Consider the following 20,329-nt stretch of genomic DNA (forward strand, 5'->3'; position numbering starts at 1 on the left):
TAAAAGCACAACATTCTCTGTAATGGCTTCCATCGCTGCTAAAAGCACAACATTCTCTGTAATGGCCTCCATCGCTGCTAAAAGCACAACATTCTCTGTAATGGCTTCCATCGCTGCTAAAAGCACAACATTCTCTGTAATGGCCTCCATCACTGCTAAAAGCACAACATTCTCTGTAATGGCCTCCATCGCTGCTAAAAGCATACCATTCTCTGTAATGGCCTCCATCCCTGCTAAAAGCATAACATTCTCTGTAATGGCTTCCATCCCTGCTAAAAGCATAACATTCTCTGTAATGGCCTCCATCGCTGCTAAAAGCACAACATTCTCTGTAATGGCCTCCATCGCTGCTAAAAGCACAACATTCTCTGTAATGGCCTCCATCGCTGCTAAAAGCACAACATTCTCTGTAATGGCCTCCATCGCTGCTAAAAGCACAACATTCTCTGTAATGGCTTCCATCGCTGCTAAAAGCACAACATTCTCTGTAATGGCCTCCATCGCTGCTAAAAGCACAACATTCTCTGTAATGGCCTCCATCCCTGCTAAAAGCACAACATTCTCTGTAATGGCCTCCATCGCTGCTAAAAGCACAACATTCTCTGTAATGGCTTCCATCGCTGCTAAAAGCACAACATTCTCTGTAATGGCCTCCATCGCTGCTAAAAGCACAACATTCTCTGTAATGGCCTCCATCGCTGCTAAAAGCACAACATTCTCTGTAATGGCTTCCTTCGCTGCTAAAAGCACAACATTCTCTGTAATGGCTTCCATCGCTGCTAAAAGCACAACATTCTCTGTAATGGCTTCCATCGCTGCTAAAAGCACAACATTCTCTGTAATGGCCTCCATCGCTGCTAAAAGCACAACATTCTCTGTAATGGCCTCCATCGCTGCTAAAAGCACAACATTCTCTGTAATGGCTTCCATCGCTGCTAAAAGCATAACATTCTCTGTAATGGCTTCCATCCCTGCTAAAAGCACAACATTCTCTGTAATGGCCTCCATCGCTGCTAAAAGCACAACATTCTCTGTAATGGCTTCCATCGCTGCTAAAAGCATAACATTCTCTGTAATGGCCTCCATCGCTGCTAAAAGCACAACATTCTCTGTAATGGCCTCCATCGCTGCTAAAAGCATAACATTCTCTGTAATGGCCTCCATCGCTGCTAAAAGCATAACATTCTCTGTAATGGCCTCCATCGCTGCTAAAAGCACAACATTCTCTGTAATGGCCTCCATCGCTGCTAAAAGCATAACATTCTCTGTAATGGCCTCCATCGCTGCTAAAAGCATAACATTCTCTGTAATGGCCTTCATCGCTGCTAAAAGCATAACATTCTCTGTAATGGCCTCCATCGCTGCTAAAAGCATAACATTCTCTGTAATGGCCTCCATCGCTGCTAAAAGCACAACATTCTCTGTAATGGCCTCCATCGCTGCTAAAAGCACAACATTCTCTGTAATGGCTTCCATCGCTGCTAAAAGCATAACATTCTCTGTAATGGCTTCCATCCCTGCTAAAAGCACAACATTCTCTGTAATGGCCTCCATCGCTGCTAAAAGCACAACATTCTCTGTAATGGCTTCCATCGCTGCTAAAAGCATAACATTCTCTGTAATGGCCTCCATCGCTGCTAAAAGCACAACATTCTCTGTAATGGCCTCCATCGCTGCTAAAAGCATAACATTCTCTGTAATGGCCTCCATCGCTGCTAAAAGCATAACATTCTCTGTAATGGCCTCCATCGCTGCTAAAAGCACAACATTCTCTGTAATGGCCTCCATCGCTGCTAAAAGCATAACATTCTCTGTAATGGCCTCCATCGCTGCTAAAAGCATAACATTCTCTGTAATGGCCTTCATCGCTGCTAAAAGCATAACATTCTCTGTAATGGCCTCCATCGCTGCTAAAAGCACAACATTCTCTGTAATGGCCTCCATCGCTGCTAAAAGCACAACATTCTCTGTAATGGCTTCCATCGCTGCTAAAAATAAAAGCTTGCGACTTGTTGATCGATTCGGGGATCTCTGGACAGGCACGGTGGGCAGCGTAAAAATGTATGAGCGAGGAAAGAACGTCTCAAACTGAGAAAAACTAAAAGGAAAGGGGAAAAAAAGTCCAACTCACAACTTGTAAGAGGGCAAGGTAACCGGCGCCCACGTTGTCGAAGTTGACCTTGACTCTGGTCCAGTAGAACTGCGTGTCGTTCATGGCCAGGCAGTCGGTCTTGTTGTTGACCATGGACACATTGTGGATGTAGCCCGTCAGGTTGACGCAGCGTCCGTACTTGCCGGCGAACAGATTGACCCCCATGATGCTGAAGATGAGCCAGAAGATCAGGCACACCAGCAGTACGTTCATGATGGACGGGATGGCGCCAATCAGGGCGTTTACCACAACCTGTCGCCATGGAAACACACACGTCAAGCGTCCATCTGCCCCCTTCTGCTTTCACATGACACACTCCATACATGATGCCAGTAACTTAATCAGAGAAACTCATACCAGTGTGCACATGCTTGTGGTTCACTTACTCTAAGTGCTTGCCCAACCCACCCCCAAAACACGAAGTATATATATATATATCAAACTATTCAAACACACTTTGTAGAATAATCCCACCACCCTTAAAAATATCACATTTCCAAAATTCATGCAAACTAGGGAAACTGGCAAATGAGATTAAGAATGTTTGTTTGTCTCATATTCAATCACGAGCAGCAGCAACTTTTTAAACTATCCTGGTAACCTTAAAGTGCTAGACTAGAGGAACAGGAGGGTAGTGTGCAGAGCTAGGAGTTCCTGAGTGTCACTGCTCTAATAGAATGAGTGGATATTGGGGTTTAGCCCTGCACATCCCTTCAGGTGTCACAAAGAAATCTGCTGCTCACTCACTCACTCCTCTGTATACTGTAGCCGGGCTGCACTTCCACTTCGCGTTTCCCACTGAGGAGCAGACCCAGACGTTTTCAAGCAGCGTGACGCCTAATCCCATTTGCCAGATTTACAGTGGAGGAGAGCAGCGAGCTCGGCGGACATCAGCCCCCCCACTTCCGACAGCATGCAAATTTCATGGGCAGGAATTCAAATTCATTCCAGTGGATGTCAGGGGAAATTATATACATATTAAAGGGCTACAAGCTAGGTTGACAGCTGTTGACTTAAACTAACACTGTGCAACAGGAGGGAACAATAGCCCAAAATCTTAACTTCAGTGTGCATGAACTGTTCGAGGGGGTTTAAGGATGTGTTTGAGGGAATGAATAATGATTAAGGAAATGTTACAGGCTAAACATTAATCTGAATATCTGAACACAGAAATGCATGTAAGAGAATGTGATAAGAAAATCAACCGCTTAAACAAATAGCAAGGAGATTTATATTAATACTGCCACAGGTGAGAAACAACTTGTAAAGTAATATCACAGACAGGTAAAGATGTGAGAAAGGATAGAAAGATTGGAATGAGATAATGGAAATGCTACATACTAAGTGTATGGAGTACGTACAGTTGAAGTCTGAAGTTTACATACACCTTAGCCAAATACATTTAAACTCAGTTTTTCACAATTACTGACATTTAATCCTAGTAAAAATTCCTTGTTTTAGGTCAGTTAGGATCATCACTTTATTTTAAGAATGTGAAATGTCAGAATAATAGTAGAGAAAATGAATTATTTCAGCTTTAATTTTTAGCATCAGGATCACAGTTAAGGAGCAGTGGCTTCTTCCTTGCTGAGCGGCCTTTCAGGTTATGTTTATATAGGACTTGTTTTACTGTGGATATATATATACTTTTCTACCCGTTTCCTCCAGCATCTTCACAAGGTCCTTTGCTGTTGTGGGATTGATTTGCACTTTTTGCACCAAAGTACTTTCCTCTCTAGGAGACAGAAGGCGTCTCGTTCCTGAGCGGTATGACGGCTGCGCGGTCCCATGGTGTTTATACTTGCACACTATTGTTTGTACAGATGAACGTGGTACCTTCAGGTGTTTGGAAATTGCTCCCAAGGATGAACCAGACTCGGGGAGGTCTACAATTTGTTTTCTGAGGTCTTGGCTGATTTCTTTTGATTTTCCCATGATGTCAAGGCACTGAGTTTGAAGGTAGGCCTTGAAATACACAGGTACATCTCCAATTGACCCAAATGATGTCAATTCGCCTATCAGAAGCATCTAAAGCCATGACATAATTTTCTGGAATTTTCCAAGCTGTTTAACTTAGTGTATGTAAACTTCTGACCCACTGGAATTATGATACAGTGAATTATAAGTGAAATAATCTGTCTGTAAACAATTGTTGGAATAATTACTTGTGTCATGCACAAAGTAGATGTCCTAACCGACTTGCCAAAACTACAGTTTGTTAAAAAGAAATTTGTGGAGTGGTTGAAAAACGGATTTTAATGACTCCAACCTAAGTGTACGTAAACTTCCGACTTCAACTGTACATGAAGTATGTGCATGAATGACACTGCTATGTTTATTAGCTTTTCTGGTAACACTTTACAATTATTTGTCCATATTCCTGTGTAATAATGCTGTAACAACATTGATTTAGTGGGAACTGGGCTTTGTAACGGAAACCCCTTGATAAAGATGGGCAATAATGACTGTATAAAATAAATAATTCAAACACTGAGCTCCAAAAAATTTGTAAATTTGCTTAACTTTTTTTTCTCTCAGAAAAAGTAGGGGTCAAAATCATTGACACCCCTAAAGATTCTTATTAAAAACGTAGTCAAAAGTTTAGTATTTACTCCCATAATCCTGGCACTTAATGACTACATAAAGCTTGTGACACTTTGGATGCATTTGCAGTTCATTTTGGTTGTGTTTCCGATTGTTTTGTGCCCAAGACAGCTAGCCTCCTCTGTTATTGGTAATGGTGAGAGGTTAGCATGTCTTGAGAGTTTAGCACTTCTTTGACCCTCTGTAACTTTCTCACTCATCATTATTCATGATTCATTCATGATTATCCTTCATCATGGTAGCATCGTCATTAATGTAGAAGTGTATAGAAACATATTTTATTCTTATCTATAATAAAAGTGCCTCTAAAATGACACAAAACAACAGCCCTTGTTCAACCTCAGGAGGCTGAAGAAATGTGTCTTGTCACCTAAAACCCTCACAAACTTTTACAGATGCATAATTGAGAGCATCCTGTAGGGCTGCATCACCGCCTGGTACGGAAACTGCACCGCCCACAACCGCAAGGCTCTCCAGAGGGTGGTGCGGTCTGCACAACGCATACCCGGGGGCAAACTACCTGCACTCCAGGAGACCTACAGCACCCGATGTCACAGGAAGGCCAAAAAGATCAACAACCACCCGAGCCACTGCCTGTTCACCCGGCTACCATCCAGTAGGCGAGGTCAGTACAGGTGCATCAAAGCTGGGACCGAGAGACTGAAAAACAGCTTCTATCTCAAGGCCATCAGACACTTTAATAAATGGATCACTAGTCACTTTAATAATGCCACTTTAATAATGTCTACATATATTGCATTACTCATCTCATATGTACAGTATATACCAGTGGAGGCTCCTCAGAGGAGAAAGGGGAGAACCATCCTCTTCAGTGAATTTCATACAAATGGTTAAACATTGAGTTATCCTTTTTAGATAAAACTATACTAAATATATTCACATCACCAAATAATTGATTAAAACACACTGTTTTGCAATGAAGATATACAGTAGCCTCAACAGCACTCAGTAGGGTAGCACCATGGTGTAGCCGGAGGACAGCTAGCTTCCGTCCTCCTCTTTGTACATTGACTTCAAAACAAAACCTAGGAGGTTCTTGGTTCTCATCCCCTTCCATAGGCTTACACGGTAATTATGACAACTTCTGGAGGATGACCTCCAACCTATCAGAGCGCTAGAGGCATGGACTGACATGTCGTCCACCCAATCAAAGGATCAGAGAATGAATCTAGTACTGAAAGCATAAGCTACAGCTAGCTATCACTGCAGTGCATAGCTAGAAGAAGCAAGAGAGAGAGAGATTGTCATTTATTTTTTTCACTTTCAGTTTCATTTACTTAGCTAGCAAATGCAGCTGGCTAGTTTTACTTAAACACCCGGCTCAAACAAAGGGACGCTATTTTATCTAGCTGGCAATGACTATCCAACACAACACTGGAACTCTTCCAAGTCAAGGTAAGCTCTTGGTTTTATTAATTTATTGCCACCGGGGCCCGCCGGTGTAACTGCTAACTGACTAACGGTGACTAACCTCATTCCGTACAAATTTGCGCGACCGCGACATTCAAACGAGGCTGCACTGAAAACTAATGGGACTATAGCGACTGTGTTGACATCAAAAGCTTGGGTGTGAACTACGTTTCTATTCAAGCATTGATTGACATGGTAATGGCTCAATAGTACTGGAGAAAAGTTGAAAAAAACTGATCCCTCCAACGCTGTACGTTAAATTGTGACGTGTCATGACGTAACGTACAGCACGCATAAAGCAATGAATTATGTGTCTTACAGCCTCTCTCCATCAGGTGTAGCACTTCTCTCACCGTTTAAAAACAAGAAAGGGACAGGGACAGGGTAAGGGGACACCTAGTTATTTTTTGGTTCATCACTGCAAGCCATCGTGACTCTCAAAAGCCGCTGTTCACTTCTGAAGATAACTTTAGCGCCGCCTTAAAATCTTGTTTCAAATTTGACACAACTCTTCAAGTAGGTATGTAATGACACATTTACATTTTAGAGGTTTTAAGGTGATAAGTTGGACAGATCGAATGAAAAACGCAGTTTCCCCACACGACATATCTCTCCTTTTTACTATCACACAATAGGTTTCACTTCCCCACCCACCATTTTTAAAAAGACCTGACGGAGCTCATTGCCTTCTTGAATCATGCAGAGATGGGCATCATGAAGGTCTCGTCAATGATTTTTTTAGAAAGGGGAGAAATTGTGCGTTACAATGGTATTGATATTATATGGTATTACGTTTTTTGGGCGCTAAAATAAGGTAAATTGTACGGACCAGCACAATGTACACAAGTGAGTTTGTTAACGTTATACGTTGTAATGTTACTGCATGATTGCAGCAGGTTTACTAATACATTAGTTCTATTAGCTATGTTGACTAGGACGATACTTTAGCTAATATGGGGACAACGATGTAGGCTGTGTGTACCGGTTATGACATGGTATTTAAAGTTTTTTTCAGCTGGTCAAATACAGCTTATGTGTTGTGCATTGAAGTCCACAAGCGAAGAGAAGAGAAGGAATACAAAGTGGCTGTTATGAGAGTAAACTCTGTTTACGCATGATCAGGGGTGTATTCATTCCGCTGATTCTGTTGAAAAAAAAGTTTCTTAAACGGATGCAAATGGAACAAAACAGGGATAAACATACCTGAATTTGTCCAATAGAAACTCTTGTTTGCAACTGTTGGACTAATGATTACACCCTAGATCAGATAGATGCAGTCAAGAGTGTGCAAGGCGGTATTGAATGTCACTGTGTGTCACCTCAAATTTGTTTTGATATCTGTGTGTACCTATGTTGTAAACTTTCATTCATAGGCTAGGTAGCTGTTAGAGTCTTAACGACCATTCCACAGGTGCATGTTCATTAATTCCATTCCTTTACTTAGATTTGCGTGTATTATTTAGTTGTTGTGGAACTGTTAGATTACATATTAGATATTGCTGCACTGTCGGAACTAAACTCAGCAAAAAAAGAAACGTCCTCTCACTGTCAACTGCGTTTATTTTCAGAAAACTTAACATGTGTAAATATTTGTATGAACATAACAAGATTCAACAACTGAGACATAAACTGAACAAGGTCCACAGACATGTGACTAAGATAAATTGAATAATGTGTCCCTGAACAAAGAGGGGGGGTCAAAATCAAAAGTAATAGTCAGTATCTGGTGTGGCCACCAGCTGCATTAAGTACTGCAGTGCATCTCCTCCTCATGGACTGCACCAGATTTGCCAGTTCTTACTGTGAGATGTTACCCCAATTTCCACCAAGGCACCTGCAAGTTCCCGGACATTTCTGGAGGGAATGGCCCTAGCCCTCACCCTCCGATCCAACAGGTCCCAGATGTGCTCAATGGGATTGATCTCCGGGCTCTTCGCTGGCCATGGCAGAACACTGACATTCCTGTCTTGCAGGAAATCATGCACAGAATGAGCAGTATGGCTGGTGGCATTGTCATGCTGGAGGGTCATGTCAGGATGAGCCTGCAGGAAGGGTACCACATGAGGGAGGAGGATGTCTTCTCTGTAACACGCAGCGTTGAGATTGCCTGCAATGACAACAAGCTCAGTCCGATGATGCTGTGACACACCGCCCCAAACCATGACGAACCTTCTCCGTCCAAATCGATTCCCTTCCAGAGCACCGGCCTCGGTGTAACGCTTATTCTTCCGACGATAAACGCGAATCCGATCATCACCCCTGGTGAGACAAAACCGCGACTTGTCAGTGAAGAGCACCTTTTTCCAGTCGTGTCTGGTCCAGCGACGGTGGGTTTGTGCCCATAGGCAACGTTGTTGCTGATGATGTCTGGTGAGGACCTGCCTTACAACAGGCCTACAAGTCCTCAGTCCAGCCTCTCTCAGCCTATTGCAGACAGTTTGAGCACTGATGGAGGGATTGTGCGTTGCTGGTGTAACTCGGGCAGTTGTTGCCATCCTGTACCTGTCCCGCAGGTGTGATGTTCGGATGTACCGATCCTGTGCAGGTGCTGTTACACGTGGTCTGCCACTGCGAGGACAATCAGCTGTCCGTTCTGTCTCCCTGTAGTGCTGTCTTAGACGTCTCACAGTACAGACATTGCAATTTATTGCCCTAGTCACATCTGCAGTCCTCATTCCTCCTTGCAGCATGCCTAAGGCATGTTCACACAGATGAGCAGGGACCCTTTCTTTTGGTGTTTTTCAGAGTCAGTAGAAAGGCCTCTTTAGTGTCCGAAGTTTTCATAACTGTGACCTTAATTACATTTTACATTTAAGTCATTTAGCAGACGCTCTTATCCAGAGCGACTTACAAATTGGTGCATTCACCTTATGATATCCAGTGGAACAACCACTTTACAATAGTGCATCTAACTCTTTTAAGGGGGGGGGGGTTAGAAGGATTACTTTATCCTATCCTAGGTATTCCTTAAAGAGGTGGGGTTTCAGGTGTCTCCGGAAGGTGGTGATTGACTCCGCTGACCTGGCGTCGTGAGGGAGTTTGTTCCACCATTGGGGTGCCAGAGCAGCGAACAGTTTTGACTGGGCTGAGCGGGAACTGTACTTCCTCAGAGGTAGGGAGGCGAGCAGGCCAGAGGTGGATGAACGCAGTGCCCTTGTTTGGGTGTAGGGCCTGATCAGAGCCTGAAGGTACGGAGGTGCCGTTCCCCTCACAGCTCCGTAGGCAAGCACCATGGTCTTGTAGCGGATGCGAGCTTCAACTGGAAGCCAGTGGAGAGAGCGGAGGAGCGGGGTGACGTGAGAGAACTAATAATTGCCTACCGTCTGTGAGCTGTTAGTGTCTTAACGACCATTCCACAGGTGCATGTTCATTAATGGTTTATGGTTCATTGAACAAGCATGGGAAACAGTGTTTAAACCCTTTACAATGAAGATATGTGAAGTTCTTTGGATTTTTACGAATTATCTTTGAAAGACAGGGTCCTAAGTTTAGAAGCACAAACATTTCGCTACACTCTGCTAACCATGTGTATGTGACCAATCAAACTTGATTTGATTTCTATTGGGTACAAAATCTGACACACAAACAAAACAAACTGCAAATGCATCCAACACGTTTGTAGAGTCACAAACTTAATGTAGTCATTGCGTGGTAAGAATATTGGACCAAATACTCAACTTTTGACGACTTTATTTATAAGAATCTTTACGGGTGTCAATTTTGACCCCTACCTTTTGAGATATTTTTATATTTTTTTTTATTAAACAAAATCACAATTCTCTGAGCAATTGAATTAGTATAAAATAATATAATTTCCCTATTTTTTGGACCATACAATATAGCTCAGTATTTGAAGTATTTATTTTTTACAGTCATTATTGCTCAAGGGTGTCAATAATTTCAGACCCCACCGTATCTGTCAAGTATTTACTTGGAAATTATGTGATAACAATAGGCAATTTTCTGTTCTAACTTAATTAAATATGGTGTAAACATTTGGTATATGTTACCTGTTTTGATGATTCCTAAATGGTGATGTAGGGCCTAATAATGATTTCACTATGAAAGTTTGAGGTAAAAAATACCACAAAATAAAGCTTAATATGAAATAAAGCTTATCCAAATTTATCAAATTGATAATCTGGATAATGAGGTAGTCATGTCATGCTAAGGGGAGAGTTGAGGGTAATTATGAAAACATAATTACCTCTTCATGCTAATATTGCCACTTTGTGCTAATATTGCCACTTTTGGCTCCAAGGGAAAGATTGGCTAGGGATTAGTGGCATTAGCTGGAGAATTAAGAGATGAGCAATTCATGGATTTGATGGCGTTATAACACCATAAGAGGAGATATGAGTATTCTGAATAGAAACTGTGAAAATGCTGGTATGGAAAAGAAAGGGTGGCAACAGAGGTAGAGTGTGACAGATGAGTTAGAAAAGAGAGCGGAGAGACGACTCTTACCCGCATGCCTTCAAATCGGGACAGTGCTCTTAGCGGCCTCAGGGCTCTGAGGGTTCTAAGTGATTTGATGGCAGCGAAGTCCGAGTAGCCAAGCGTGTTAGCCACTAGGCTCACCAAAGACACCTAGGAGGATGAAGAAAGCGCAAGAACCCACATGGTTAGGGGGGCTGCCACAACCAGTTCAAAGAAATGTCAACACAGTACCTGAAAAGGAACACTGGACCACTCTGGCGAGTCCCTCCTGTTAGCAACTATGTTAAGGGTTTATAAGTCAATCCAGAGTGGGAGCATCGAGGTCGTCCTTTTGATATTCAAGGGGATATAATGTTAAAATTAGGTTATTTCATAGCAGAACATAGAATGGTCACAAAACTTCTGCTTTGATCTGTGTAAGAGAGAGAGGAAGAGAGGTCAATCAAAAGCCAACCTCAAAGCCAACCAGAAACTACAGTTCTAGGTGTCTACTGTGTACGGTCAGTGGTGGTGTTTAGCGGTCAGATTGGGCCTCACCTTTATGCCGGCAAACCGGGCCACCACAATGCTCGCAGGGTCCTGAGGACTCGTGGGTGCCTATTTGCTCTACATTGACGGCACTGGTCAACAGGCCAATCACTGATATCTTGCCAACAGTGAATAAATGACTTACTTACTTTTAAATATGTAGTACAGACTAATCCAATACATACAGGTTTTTACACAAGCAAACTTGCATGTAGGAAAGTGGGTGGTTTTGAATTCCCTTTTGCCCCTCACAAATTAATATTCAACTGCCCTCCAGGCACTGTCAGAGACTCATACCACAATCAGATAAATGACTGAAATGATTCTCCAAGGTTCACAGACATCTGTGCTTCGTCATGTTGTTTAAATGAATCACTGACTCAAGAGCAGGGGCTTTTTTGTGCTCTTATGCCTTGGGGTGTAAGAAAATTAATACATCACAACACTTTTGTTGAACACGATCAGCACAGCACACAGAGATGGATAGAGGGAGTAAACCCACTGGTGATCTTCTTGCCAAAAGGGTTTGGTACTTCAGCACTTGGAGACCTTTTGGCATTACACATACTGTTTCGGTATGAATCATAACACTTCGGTGAGGGGGTTTAAAAAAGATTCAGCAAGCATACGTACACATTGTGATTTCCCCTCCACATCTATATCAGTCATTTAGAATATTGAGTCACTCAGGAGGAAACTGCACATCACCACCAGTGTTATGAATCCACCGCCACATTTCCATAACTTCGGTGTACATTAGGATGGCATGATCATTCTGAATTCCATGTTTGGTTATCTTTTCAATTCACTTCGTCTCACAATTTACAGGAACAAAAGGCAATGATAGCCCTGAAGAAACACAGGCAATATGGCAGATTACGTAGAACAACATCTGCTGCACATCCTAAACAAAGATGCATCAAGGTATCATCTATCATTAGAAATAGTCCCAACAAGCTGTGTAAGGGGAATATGTATTGATTTGGCAGTTTTCATGGCAATGGTAAAACATGAAGCCATGCCGGAGAAATTTCCCTGGGAAAAAAATTCTGTTTACATCTATCTAGTCAGCTCTGGCCTCTTTTTCTTTCTCTCTCTCTCTCTCTTTCTCTCCTCCTCCCTCTCCCACTCCACCACTCTTTCTTTCTCTTCCTTCCCCCCGTCATCTCTCTCCCAGCCTTTGTGCGGTGTGTCTGTGTGCAGAGAGCAAACACTAATTGCTCAAGGCTCTCTCTCTGCCTAAAGACTCTCTGCCACAGACCAATATGTCCAAACTACTGACGTGAACTCAGCTCTCATGTTTCTCCCCGAGGATAAAGTGGTAACAAATAAGTGAAGTATGAACCCAGGGGATTGTGGGGTTGCTAGACTCGCTACAGGGCTGCACTGATTGGACAAAGCGTTTTGAGAAGAGCAGTAGGTCGGTGAGCATTCCCGAAATGTGCCTAATCCTGTACATACTGTACATTATGAGCAGGTTTCCCACATACAGATCAAGATTCCCTGACAATATTCTCCATTCAGCATCCTTATTAATTCGGGATTAGGCTTTTCTGAATCCGGCCCTATGACTGTCTGGCATGACTGCCAAGCCATCCAGAAAGTGAAGTGGCTCAATAATGTTCAATGTTTTGGAAAACTATTATTGACAGAATAAGACAAGACAAATCAGGATTCCACATTGTCTCTGTTCCAGAGCTTTCAGAATGCATGCGACAAACAGATCGATTGATCACGTCTGACCAGATTATAAAACACAATCAAGTGAAGTGGGCCGCCGTTTTAGCAAATGACCTCATCGTCTCAACATCATGTCTGAGGGTTTGGAAATAAACATGGCACTTACATCCACAATCAGGAAATCCAGCCAGCACCAGTAGTTAGTGAAGTACTTCTTGAATCCGTATGCAATCCACTTGAGGAGCATCTCCAGAATGAAAATGTAGGTGAAGATCTTGTCGGCGTACTCCAGCACCACTTTAACCACTTTTCTCTGTTCGATGTAGATGTCCTCAAAGGCCTTCGGAAAGACACATGGGAGACGAGTCATGATTAGGGCTTTTTAAATAGTCAATAGGCAATTAGTCTCATGCTGTAATACTATGGAACGTCCCTAGTCCCGTAATCACTCGGCAATCAATCTTACCATAGTAATATTAATGCAGTATCTTAATGACATACATACTGACTGTGTGTATCAGTGTCTTATTCTAATCACTAGAAACTGGCAGTATGTATTGTTATGATGTGGGGGAAGGTTAGTGTTAGGACAAACACACTACCAGGATACACTTCCACACTCCATCCCCAGGTGGCAGCAGCAACTGGTTTAGATGCTGAGCCAAGCCTTTATTTGCACAAAAGGTACTGCCAATGAAGGTGATTGTCAGTCAGTGTCCCAGCTGGCATGGCTGTGAGGCTGCTGGCTTTGTTAGGTGGCAATTTAGTCTTTAGTTTAGGCATGTCTCTTTGTAGTTTTCTTTTTGTATGTTCACTTACGTCACCATCTGAACGGATACTAATCTGCTTGGACTGGCCAACGATGGGAGTCATGGCTGAGCTGGCCCTGGACCTCAGGTAAGGTGACTGTCTTCTGGGCACAAGCACTGAACACCTGGTCGCATATGCTTACAGTATGTCTCATATTTATGAAACATATATAATCAAGTTACAGACCATGTAGCTGTGCCTAAGACCCCTAGACATAATGAGTCAGGTTACAGACCATGTAGCTAGGCCTAAGACCCCTAGACATAACGAGTCAGGTTACAGATCATGTAGCTAGGCCTAAGACCCCTAGACATAACGAGTCAGGTTACAGACCATGTAGCTGTGCCTAAGACCCCTAGACATAATGAGTCAGGTTACAGACCATGTAGCTAGGCCTAAGACCCCTAGACATAACGAGTCAGGTTACAGATCATGTAGCTAGGCCTAAGACCCCTAGACATAATGAGTCAGGTTACAGACCATGTAGCTGTGCCTAAGACCCCTAGACATAACGAGTCAGGTTACAGACCATGTAGCTGTGCGTAAGACCTCTAGACATAACGAGTCAGGTTACAGATCATGTAGCTAGGCCTAAGACCCCTAGACATAATGAGTCAGGTTACAGACCATGTAGCTGTGCCTAAGACCCCTAGACATAACGAGTCAGGTTACAGATCATGTAGCTAGGCCTAAGACCCCTAGACATAACGAGTCAGGTTACAGATCATGTAGCTAGGCCTAAGACCCCTAGACATAACGAGTCAGGTTACAGACCATGTAGCTAGGACTAAGACCCCTAGACATAACGAGTCAGGTTACAGACCATGTAGCTAGGCCTAAGACCCCTAGACATAACGAGTCAGGTTACAGACCATGTAGCTAGGCCTAAGACCCCTAGACATAACGAGTCAGGTTACAGACCATGTAGCTAGGCCTAAGACCCCTAGACATAACGAGTCAGGTTACAGATCATGTAGCTAGGACTAAGACCCCTAGACATAACGAGTTAGGCCTAGCTACATGATCTGTAACCTAAGACCCCTAGACATAATGAGTGCAGCAAACCCAATAGGCTAGTTTCTGGTTTCGTAACAGTATGTACCCATGAGGGAAGTCCACATGCTATTTTTACATGAAACCCTTTCAATGATTTTATTTCACAACCGGAAAAATGATATGTTTATACAGTATGCTACAGTGTATAATAATTGATTGAGGCCTTTTGCCTCACAATTATTACTCAGATAATAAAGTTGAATGAGAACAACAAAGGGTCTTTACAGATGATAACATTTCTAGAATGAGGAACATTGAGTTGTAAAATGTCCAGTAATGTATAATGTACCGTACGCACATCCAATGACTTGTAGCAGCTGGGTACAATAATAAACTCAGGAAATAATAGATACTCACACACTGATGAATGCTCCCGTTGTTTAACGTTTCAACCCAAATGTCCTCGTCAGGCTTAACCCACATAAAAAAATGTGATGATATTTATAGATTCAACATAATAAGCAGGCGATACAGGCTGTGTCATTAACTATACCTTCGTCATATACACACACATTGCACAGTAAAGCAACAGGAATATTCATCACTGTGCCGGTATCTATTCTTTATCATAATGACTAACATGCCACATACATGGAATATGCCTCTGCATGCTTTTCTGTAAAAGAAAGTGCTATCAGAGGAAAATAAACAAAATGGAGTGCTTTTGCTGAGCAACAAGATCCCTCTCTAGCTAGACGCGTCGTCGCCATCGGAAACCTTTTGCTCTACTCTCATGAGGTATGCCGCCATGCACCCTAAATGAACGCCACACAGGCTTGGCCTGCATACCCAGCACCGGGCAATACCCAGGAGAATGCCCACACTGTCAGGGAAAGGCCCAGGAGAAACAACAATCTGCTTGGACAGAGATGGAGGAGTAGGAGGGTGGATGGAAAACGGGTTAGGGGTCAGGGCGGGGTGGAGGGAGAGGGGGGGAAGGGCAGGCACTGGTAGCACAGCTGAGGTTTGGGCACGCTCCGACCAATCCACTGCTAATTAGGAGGAGAGCGGAGAAGGCTTGACTAATCATTGATCTGACTCCTCTCAGCTGCATATCTGTTCATGCACTACATCACTGTGGAAGAGGAAATTGAGGACGATGAGGAGTGAGAGGGCCCAGGCAGATGCAATGAAAAGCTGCACCTCAACCAATCATTCCTTGTTTCTGTGTGCCCAATTTATTGCAATAGACACTTTGTTTTGAATGTTTTTATACTATATATACCACAATTTGTCTTATTTCAATTTCGCCTGCTTGACTTTCTCAGCTAGCTCTACTATGTTGGGCACTTCATGCCTGCCAACCTTGGTGTTAGATTGTAATAGCAGGTGAAAGAGTCATTGACCTTGTTTGTGAGCTGCATCCTGGAACAAATGGTCTTAGAGTTAGTCCTTGGAGGCTTGTAGGGTGCTGTCTAGGAAATACTGTACAAGGGCTCATGGAAATAACGCGTTAGTGTTATTACAACCTAAGGCCAAGGTTAGCACATCACACAAGCTGATCAAGAGTCGGCCATCCATGTTAGCATCCTTCCGACATCAAATATGGGATTTTGAGCAGTCTATTGGCTAACCTTCTATTTGATGAGATTATCTAATTATTATTTTATTAAATAGCCTGGATCTTAGAGTAAATCAATAACTGTGGAGACAAAGAGCAATAAAAAAAAGAGATGAGGTAACAAACAACTTGTATGATCAGAGAGATTATTCCTAAGCATCACACACAGCCTGAAGCCTCTACTTACAGCATATTACACTCTTAGAAGAAAAAAAAGGTGCTATCTAGAACCAAAAAGGGTTCTTTGGCAGTCCCCATTGGCGAACCCTTTGAAGGACCCTTTTGGTTCCAGGTAGAACCATTTTGGGTTCCATATAGAACCCTTTCTACAGAGGTTTCTACATGGAACTAAAAATGGTTCTACCTCGAACCAAAAGGGTTCTCCTATGGGGACAGCCGAAGAACCCCTTTGAAACTGTCCTTGTTGGATATCTCTGTGTCATGTTTCCCCCCCAGTTTCCCCCCCAGTCTCACCCCACACTAGGTGGCCTGGCCTGGCATTTTGACCATTCAGCAGGCAGGGCCGACCGCCCGACATGACCCCCGCCACCCCTACCCAGCATGCACGCTGCTTACCAGAGCGCCGCTGCTCAGCAGGATCATAAAAATGATGAAGGACTCGAACCAGCTGTGCTCCACGATCTGAAAGCAGGTCTTCCTCAACCGCCACCATGCCTGGCCCAGGCCCGCCGTGGTTTGGATGTCACAGCACTGGAAGTGGCGCACGCATACTGGGGGAGAGAGAGAGAAAAAGAAAGAGAGAGATAGAGGGATAAGGAGAGACAGAAAAAGAGAATGACTACTACATTGTAAGTGTGCAAATGGCTACTCTATTGACTCATCAATGTTTTAAAGAGAGAGAGAGAATGGAAGTATTTGACAAGTGTACTGAAATGTCAATGTCTCTTTTTCCAATATGTATCCAAGGCCAACATTTTACCCATTAATTGAATGATTCAATGAGTATTTCTGCGAACTCATCTTAATACACATGAAGCAGGAAGTAATGACAGGAAATAGTGAACTTACAGAGATCATAGCCCATGTGAGTGCTAGCTAGCTAGCACACCTTAGCACACCGTAGCCTAGTGGTTAGAGCGTTGGACTAGTCACCGAAAGGTTGCAAGATTGAATCCCCGAGCTGACAAGGTAAAGATCTATCATTTTGCCCCTGAACAAGGCAGTTAACCCACTGTTCCTAGGCTGTCATTGAAAATAAGAATTCTTAACTTAACTCTTAATTCTTAACTCTTAAGAGTTCTTAACTGACTTGCCTAGTTAAGTTTAAAAATGACTTTATACTATCTCTACAGCCAAGCCAGGAGGATAAGGACCCCGTGTCTTTGCTAATCTCGACTATGGTTTTGGAGCAACATATTCCCTGGTATCAATTACTCTTTAAAAGCTTTCCAGCCAGAACAATGGCTGAGGCTGGCTGCTATGAAATCGCATTTGAGCCGTCAACCCATAATGGCCGCAGAGTCGAGCCAGCTCCTCCATAACTGTCATCTGAGCCCCCCATCCAAATGAACTTATTGCCTGTAAACTTAATAATGATGGGATTATGGTAACGGACCACTTGCAACTCAATTTCTAACGATGATCTCAGGCTCTTTCTTGGAAACCGCGGACGTTTTAGCGCCCTGGCACTGACATCTGCCAAGCAATTAATGGCCATCAACAAGAAATCAAGAGGTTTTATTGACTGTGACTTTGACAAGGCATTTACAGTTATCATCCGGTCGATATACGGTTAGACCTCGGAGTAGAGGCATTTCCTAAGGGATGTTTTTTTTGTTTTGTTCTTTGAGAGTACAAACAATGCAAATTTCCTGTGTTGAAATGCTGCTACCTCTTCTCTGAGTGTAAAAGGCTATGAAGGGCCCGCATAACCTTACGCATGTTTGAGTACACGTCAGCTTGAGGGAGCTGGACAGAAACATAACGCAGGGTCAAGACCGGCCTTCTTCTTACAGTTTGTCCGTTTAGCTCAGTTACTGTAAAGTTGTCACGCCCTGACCTGAGATATCTCTGTTTTCTTTATATTTTGGTTAGGTCAGGGTGTGACTAGTGTTGATATGCTAGTTTTTGTATTGTCTATGGGTTTTGTATTGTCTAGGGTTTTGTATTGTCTAGGGTTTTGTATTGTCTAGGGTTTCTGTATGTCTAGGGTTTTGTAGGTCTAGGTATTTGTATGTTTATGGTGGCCTGATATGGTTCCCAATCAGAGGCAGCTGTTTATCGTTGTCTCTGATTGGGGATCATATTTAGGTAGCCATTTCCCTTTGGTGTTTGCGGGTTCTTGTTCTATGTTTAGTTGCCTGTCTGCACTATCCATATAGCTTCACGGTTCGTTTTGTTATTTTGTTAGTTTGTTCAGTGTTCATTCGTTAAAATAAATAAGAATGCACGTATACCACGCTGCACCTTGGTCTCCTTCCAACGACGGCCGTGATAAAAGTCTATTGATGGTCTGGAAATCGATACAGTTACTTATTTTGGAAGATATTATATTTGTTTTATTTTGCTAGGCAGCATTAGCTAGCACTAGTCAGGTTTACCTGCGCCAAAATGCTGGTATTTTTCATCCTATAGCTTGTTCTCCTTCTTTTTAAATAGTGAGCCAACATGTTTTCAGCACTTTAATTTCCATGATTGATCAAATAAATTTTCTCATGCTCTCTCTTGTGTCTCTGCAGCATACATATAGTGAGCAATATCGCAGTATGGGATTGCAATATATAAAGAATCATTTTAATTGTAATAATTTTGAGAATCGCAATACATATCGTATCGGCACCTAAGTATTGTGATATTGTATTGTGAGCCCCCTGGAAATTCCCAGCCCTGGTAATGTCCCTCTAGTGATTTAGTCCCTCGAGCTATCGTTAGAAAAGTCCAGAGAGTTGTGGTTTGTTAGGTTGGTGGCCATTTTGTATGAAAAACCATTAGTCATGGCACGGAGACATGGAGACAAAACCAATGTGACATGAGCTTGCCCCAAGTGCATGCCTCAAATGTAAACAATGGTTCTCATGTATATAAAGTGCCTGCCCCCAGCCAAACTACACTGCTAACGCTACCTCCTCTAGCTGTGAAACGACCCTGCTGAACCTGAACCTAAATTACTCCATGTTTCTTTCAACAGGGAGGCAACAGCCATGTAGCCTAGGTGTCAGTCTCTTTTCACTTTAACCAACTTTTGTTGAAAACACATGGTTAAATCCAGTAACAACAGTAACAACAATTATCACCATTTTACTTTTATCTGCTGTACTATTCCTGTCCGGTGAAAATCCCCACGCCAGGCTACAGACAGAGGAATTGATAGGCAGCTGTAACATCCCAGTACATAGCTCCGGGATTGATCTGTTTTCATTTATTTTATGGAGGAACACCACCATTTTGTCTTTCTTACGCAACCCAGAAATGTGTGAAATATGGCCATGTAACACCTCTTCATCTACTCTCCAGTGACAGTACTTCTGCTTCATCCCAATCCCATTTTGGGGAAGCACAGGAACATGTAGTGTTCATAGTGTTGAAGGTGTAGATACACAATCACAACTTACTACATGCTTGTGTTGGGCTTAACTATACTATATTTAAGCATTGAGGCCTGTGGAGGTGTGGTATAAGGCCAATATACCACAAATCCCAGAGGTTCCTTATTGCTATTATAAACTGGTTACCAATGTAATTAGAGGAGTACAAATAAATGTTGGGTCATACCTGTGGTATACGGGTGGTCTGATATACCACGGCTTTCAGCCAATCAGCATTCAGGGCTGGAACCACCCGGTTTATAAATGCCCTTTTGGGCTTTCCAGGGTGCACATGCTTCTGTGTTGGCACCACACCTAACAAACAGGCCGTGGCTAAGTGTCACTAAGAGCCTGCGGTACTGGTGGGATCAGAGTCCCGGTCACGTCCAAGGAACACAAATGGGTTTCCATAGTGAGGTACTCAAACCATTAGGTTTGCATTTAGGATATTATGACATAACCTTAATAGAGTTCTCTGATTAGAACTATCCACCACCCACACCCTTGAGTTTACTAGCATTC

At 42.9% G+C, this 20,329-nt stretch overlaps 2 protein-coding genes across 4 annotated transcripts in view; both read right to left on the bottom strand.

Moving 5' to 3' along the window:
* The window catches only part of LOC139583372 (sodium channel protein type 3 subunit alpha-like), a 199,313-nt gene that overhangs the window by 12,306 nt on the left and 166,678 nt on the right, over positions 1–20,329 (bottom strand). For all 3 annotated transcript variants that reach the window (XM_071414376.1, XM_071414375.1, XM_071414374.1), the window contains 4 exons: positions 16,839–16,993; positions 13,002–13,175; positions 10,655–10,777; positions 2,132–2,404 (listed from right to left, as the gene is read on the bottom strand). In XM_071414376.1, coding sequence (XP_071270477.1) covers positions 2,132–2,404; positions 10,655–10,777; positions 13,002–13,175; positions 16,839–16,993 — 725 coding nt within the window. The remainder of the gene's footprint in view (positions 1–2,131; positions 2,405–10,654; positions 10,778–13,001; positions 13,176–16,838; positions 16,994–20,329) is intronic.
* On the bottom strand, positions 8,226–8,907 carry LOC139583373 (uncharacterized; the record flags this gene model as incomplete). Its single annotated transcript, XM_071414377.1, has 2 exons — positions 8,226–8,394; positions 8,468–8,907. Coding segments are annotated over 2 exons (609 nt in total), but the record flags the coding sequence as incomplete, so codon positions are not given.

Source organism: Salvelinus alpinus, chromosome 8 (genome assembly GCF_045679555.1).
Source record: "Salvelinus alpinus chromosome 8, SLU_Salpinus.1, whole genome shotgun sequence".
NCBI classification, from domain to species: domain Eukaryota; kingdom Metazoa; phylum Chordata; class Actinopteri; order Salmoniformes; family Salmonidae; genus Salvelinus; species Salvelinus alpinus.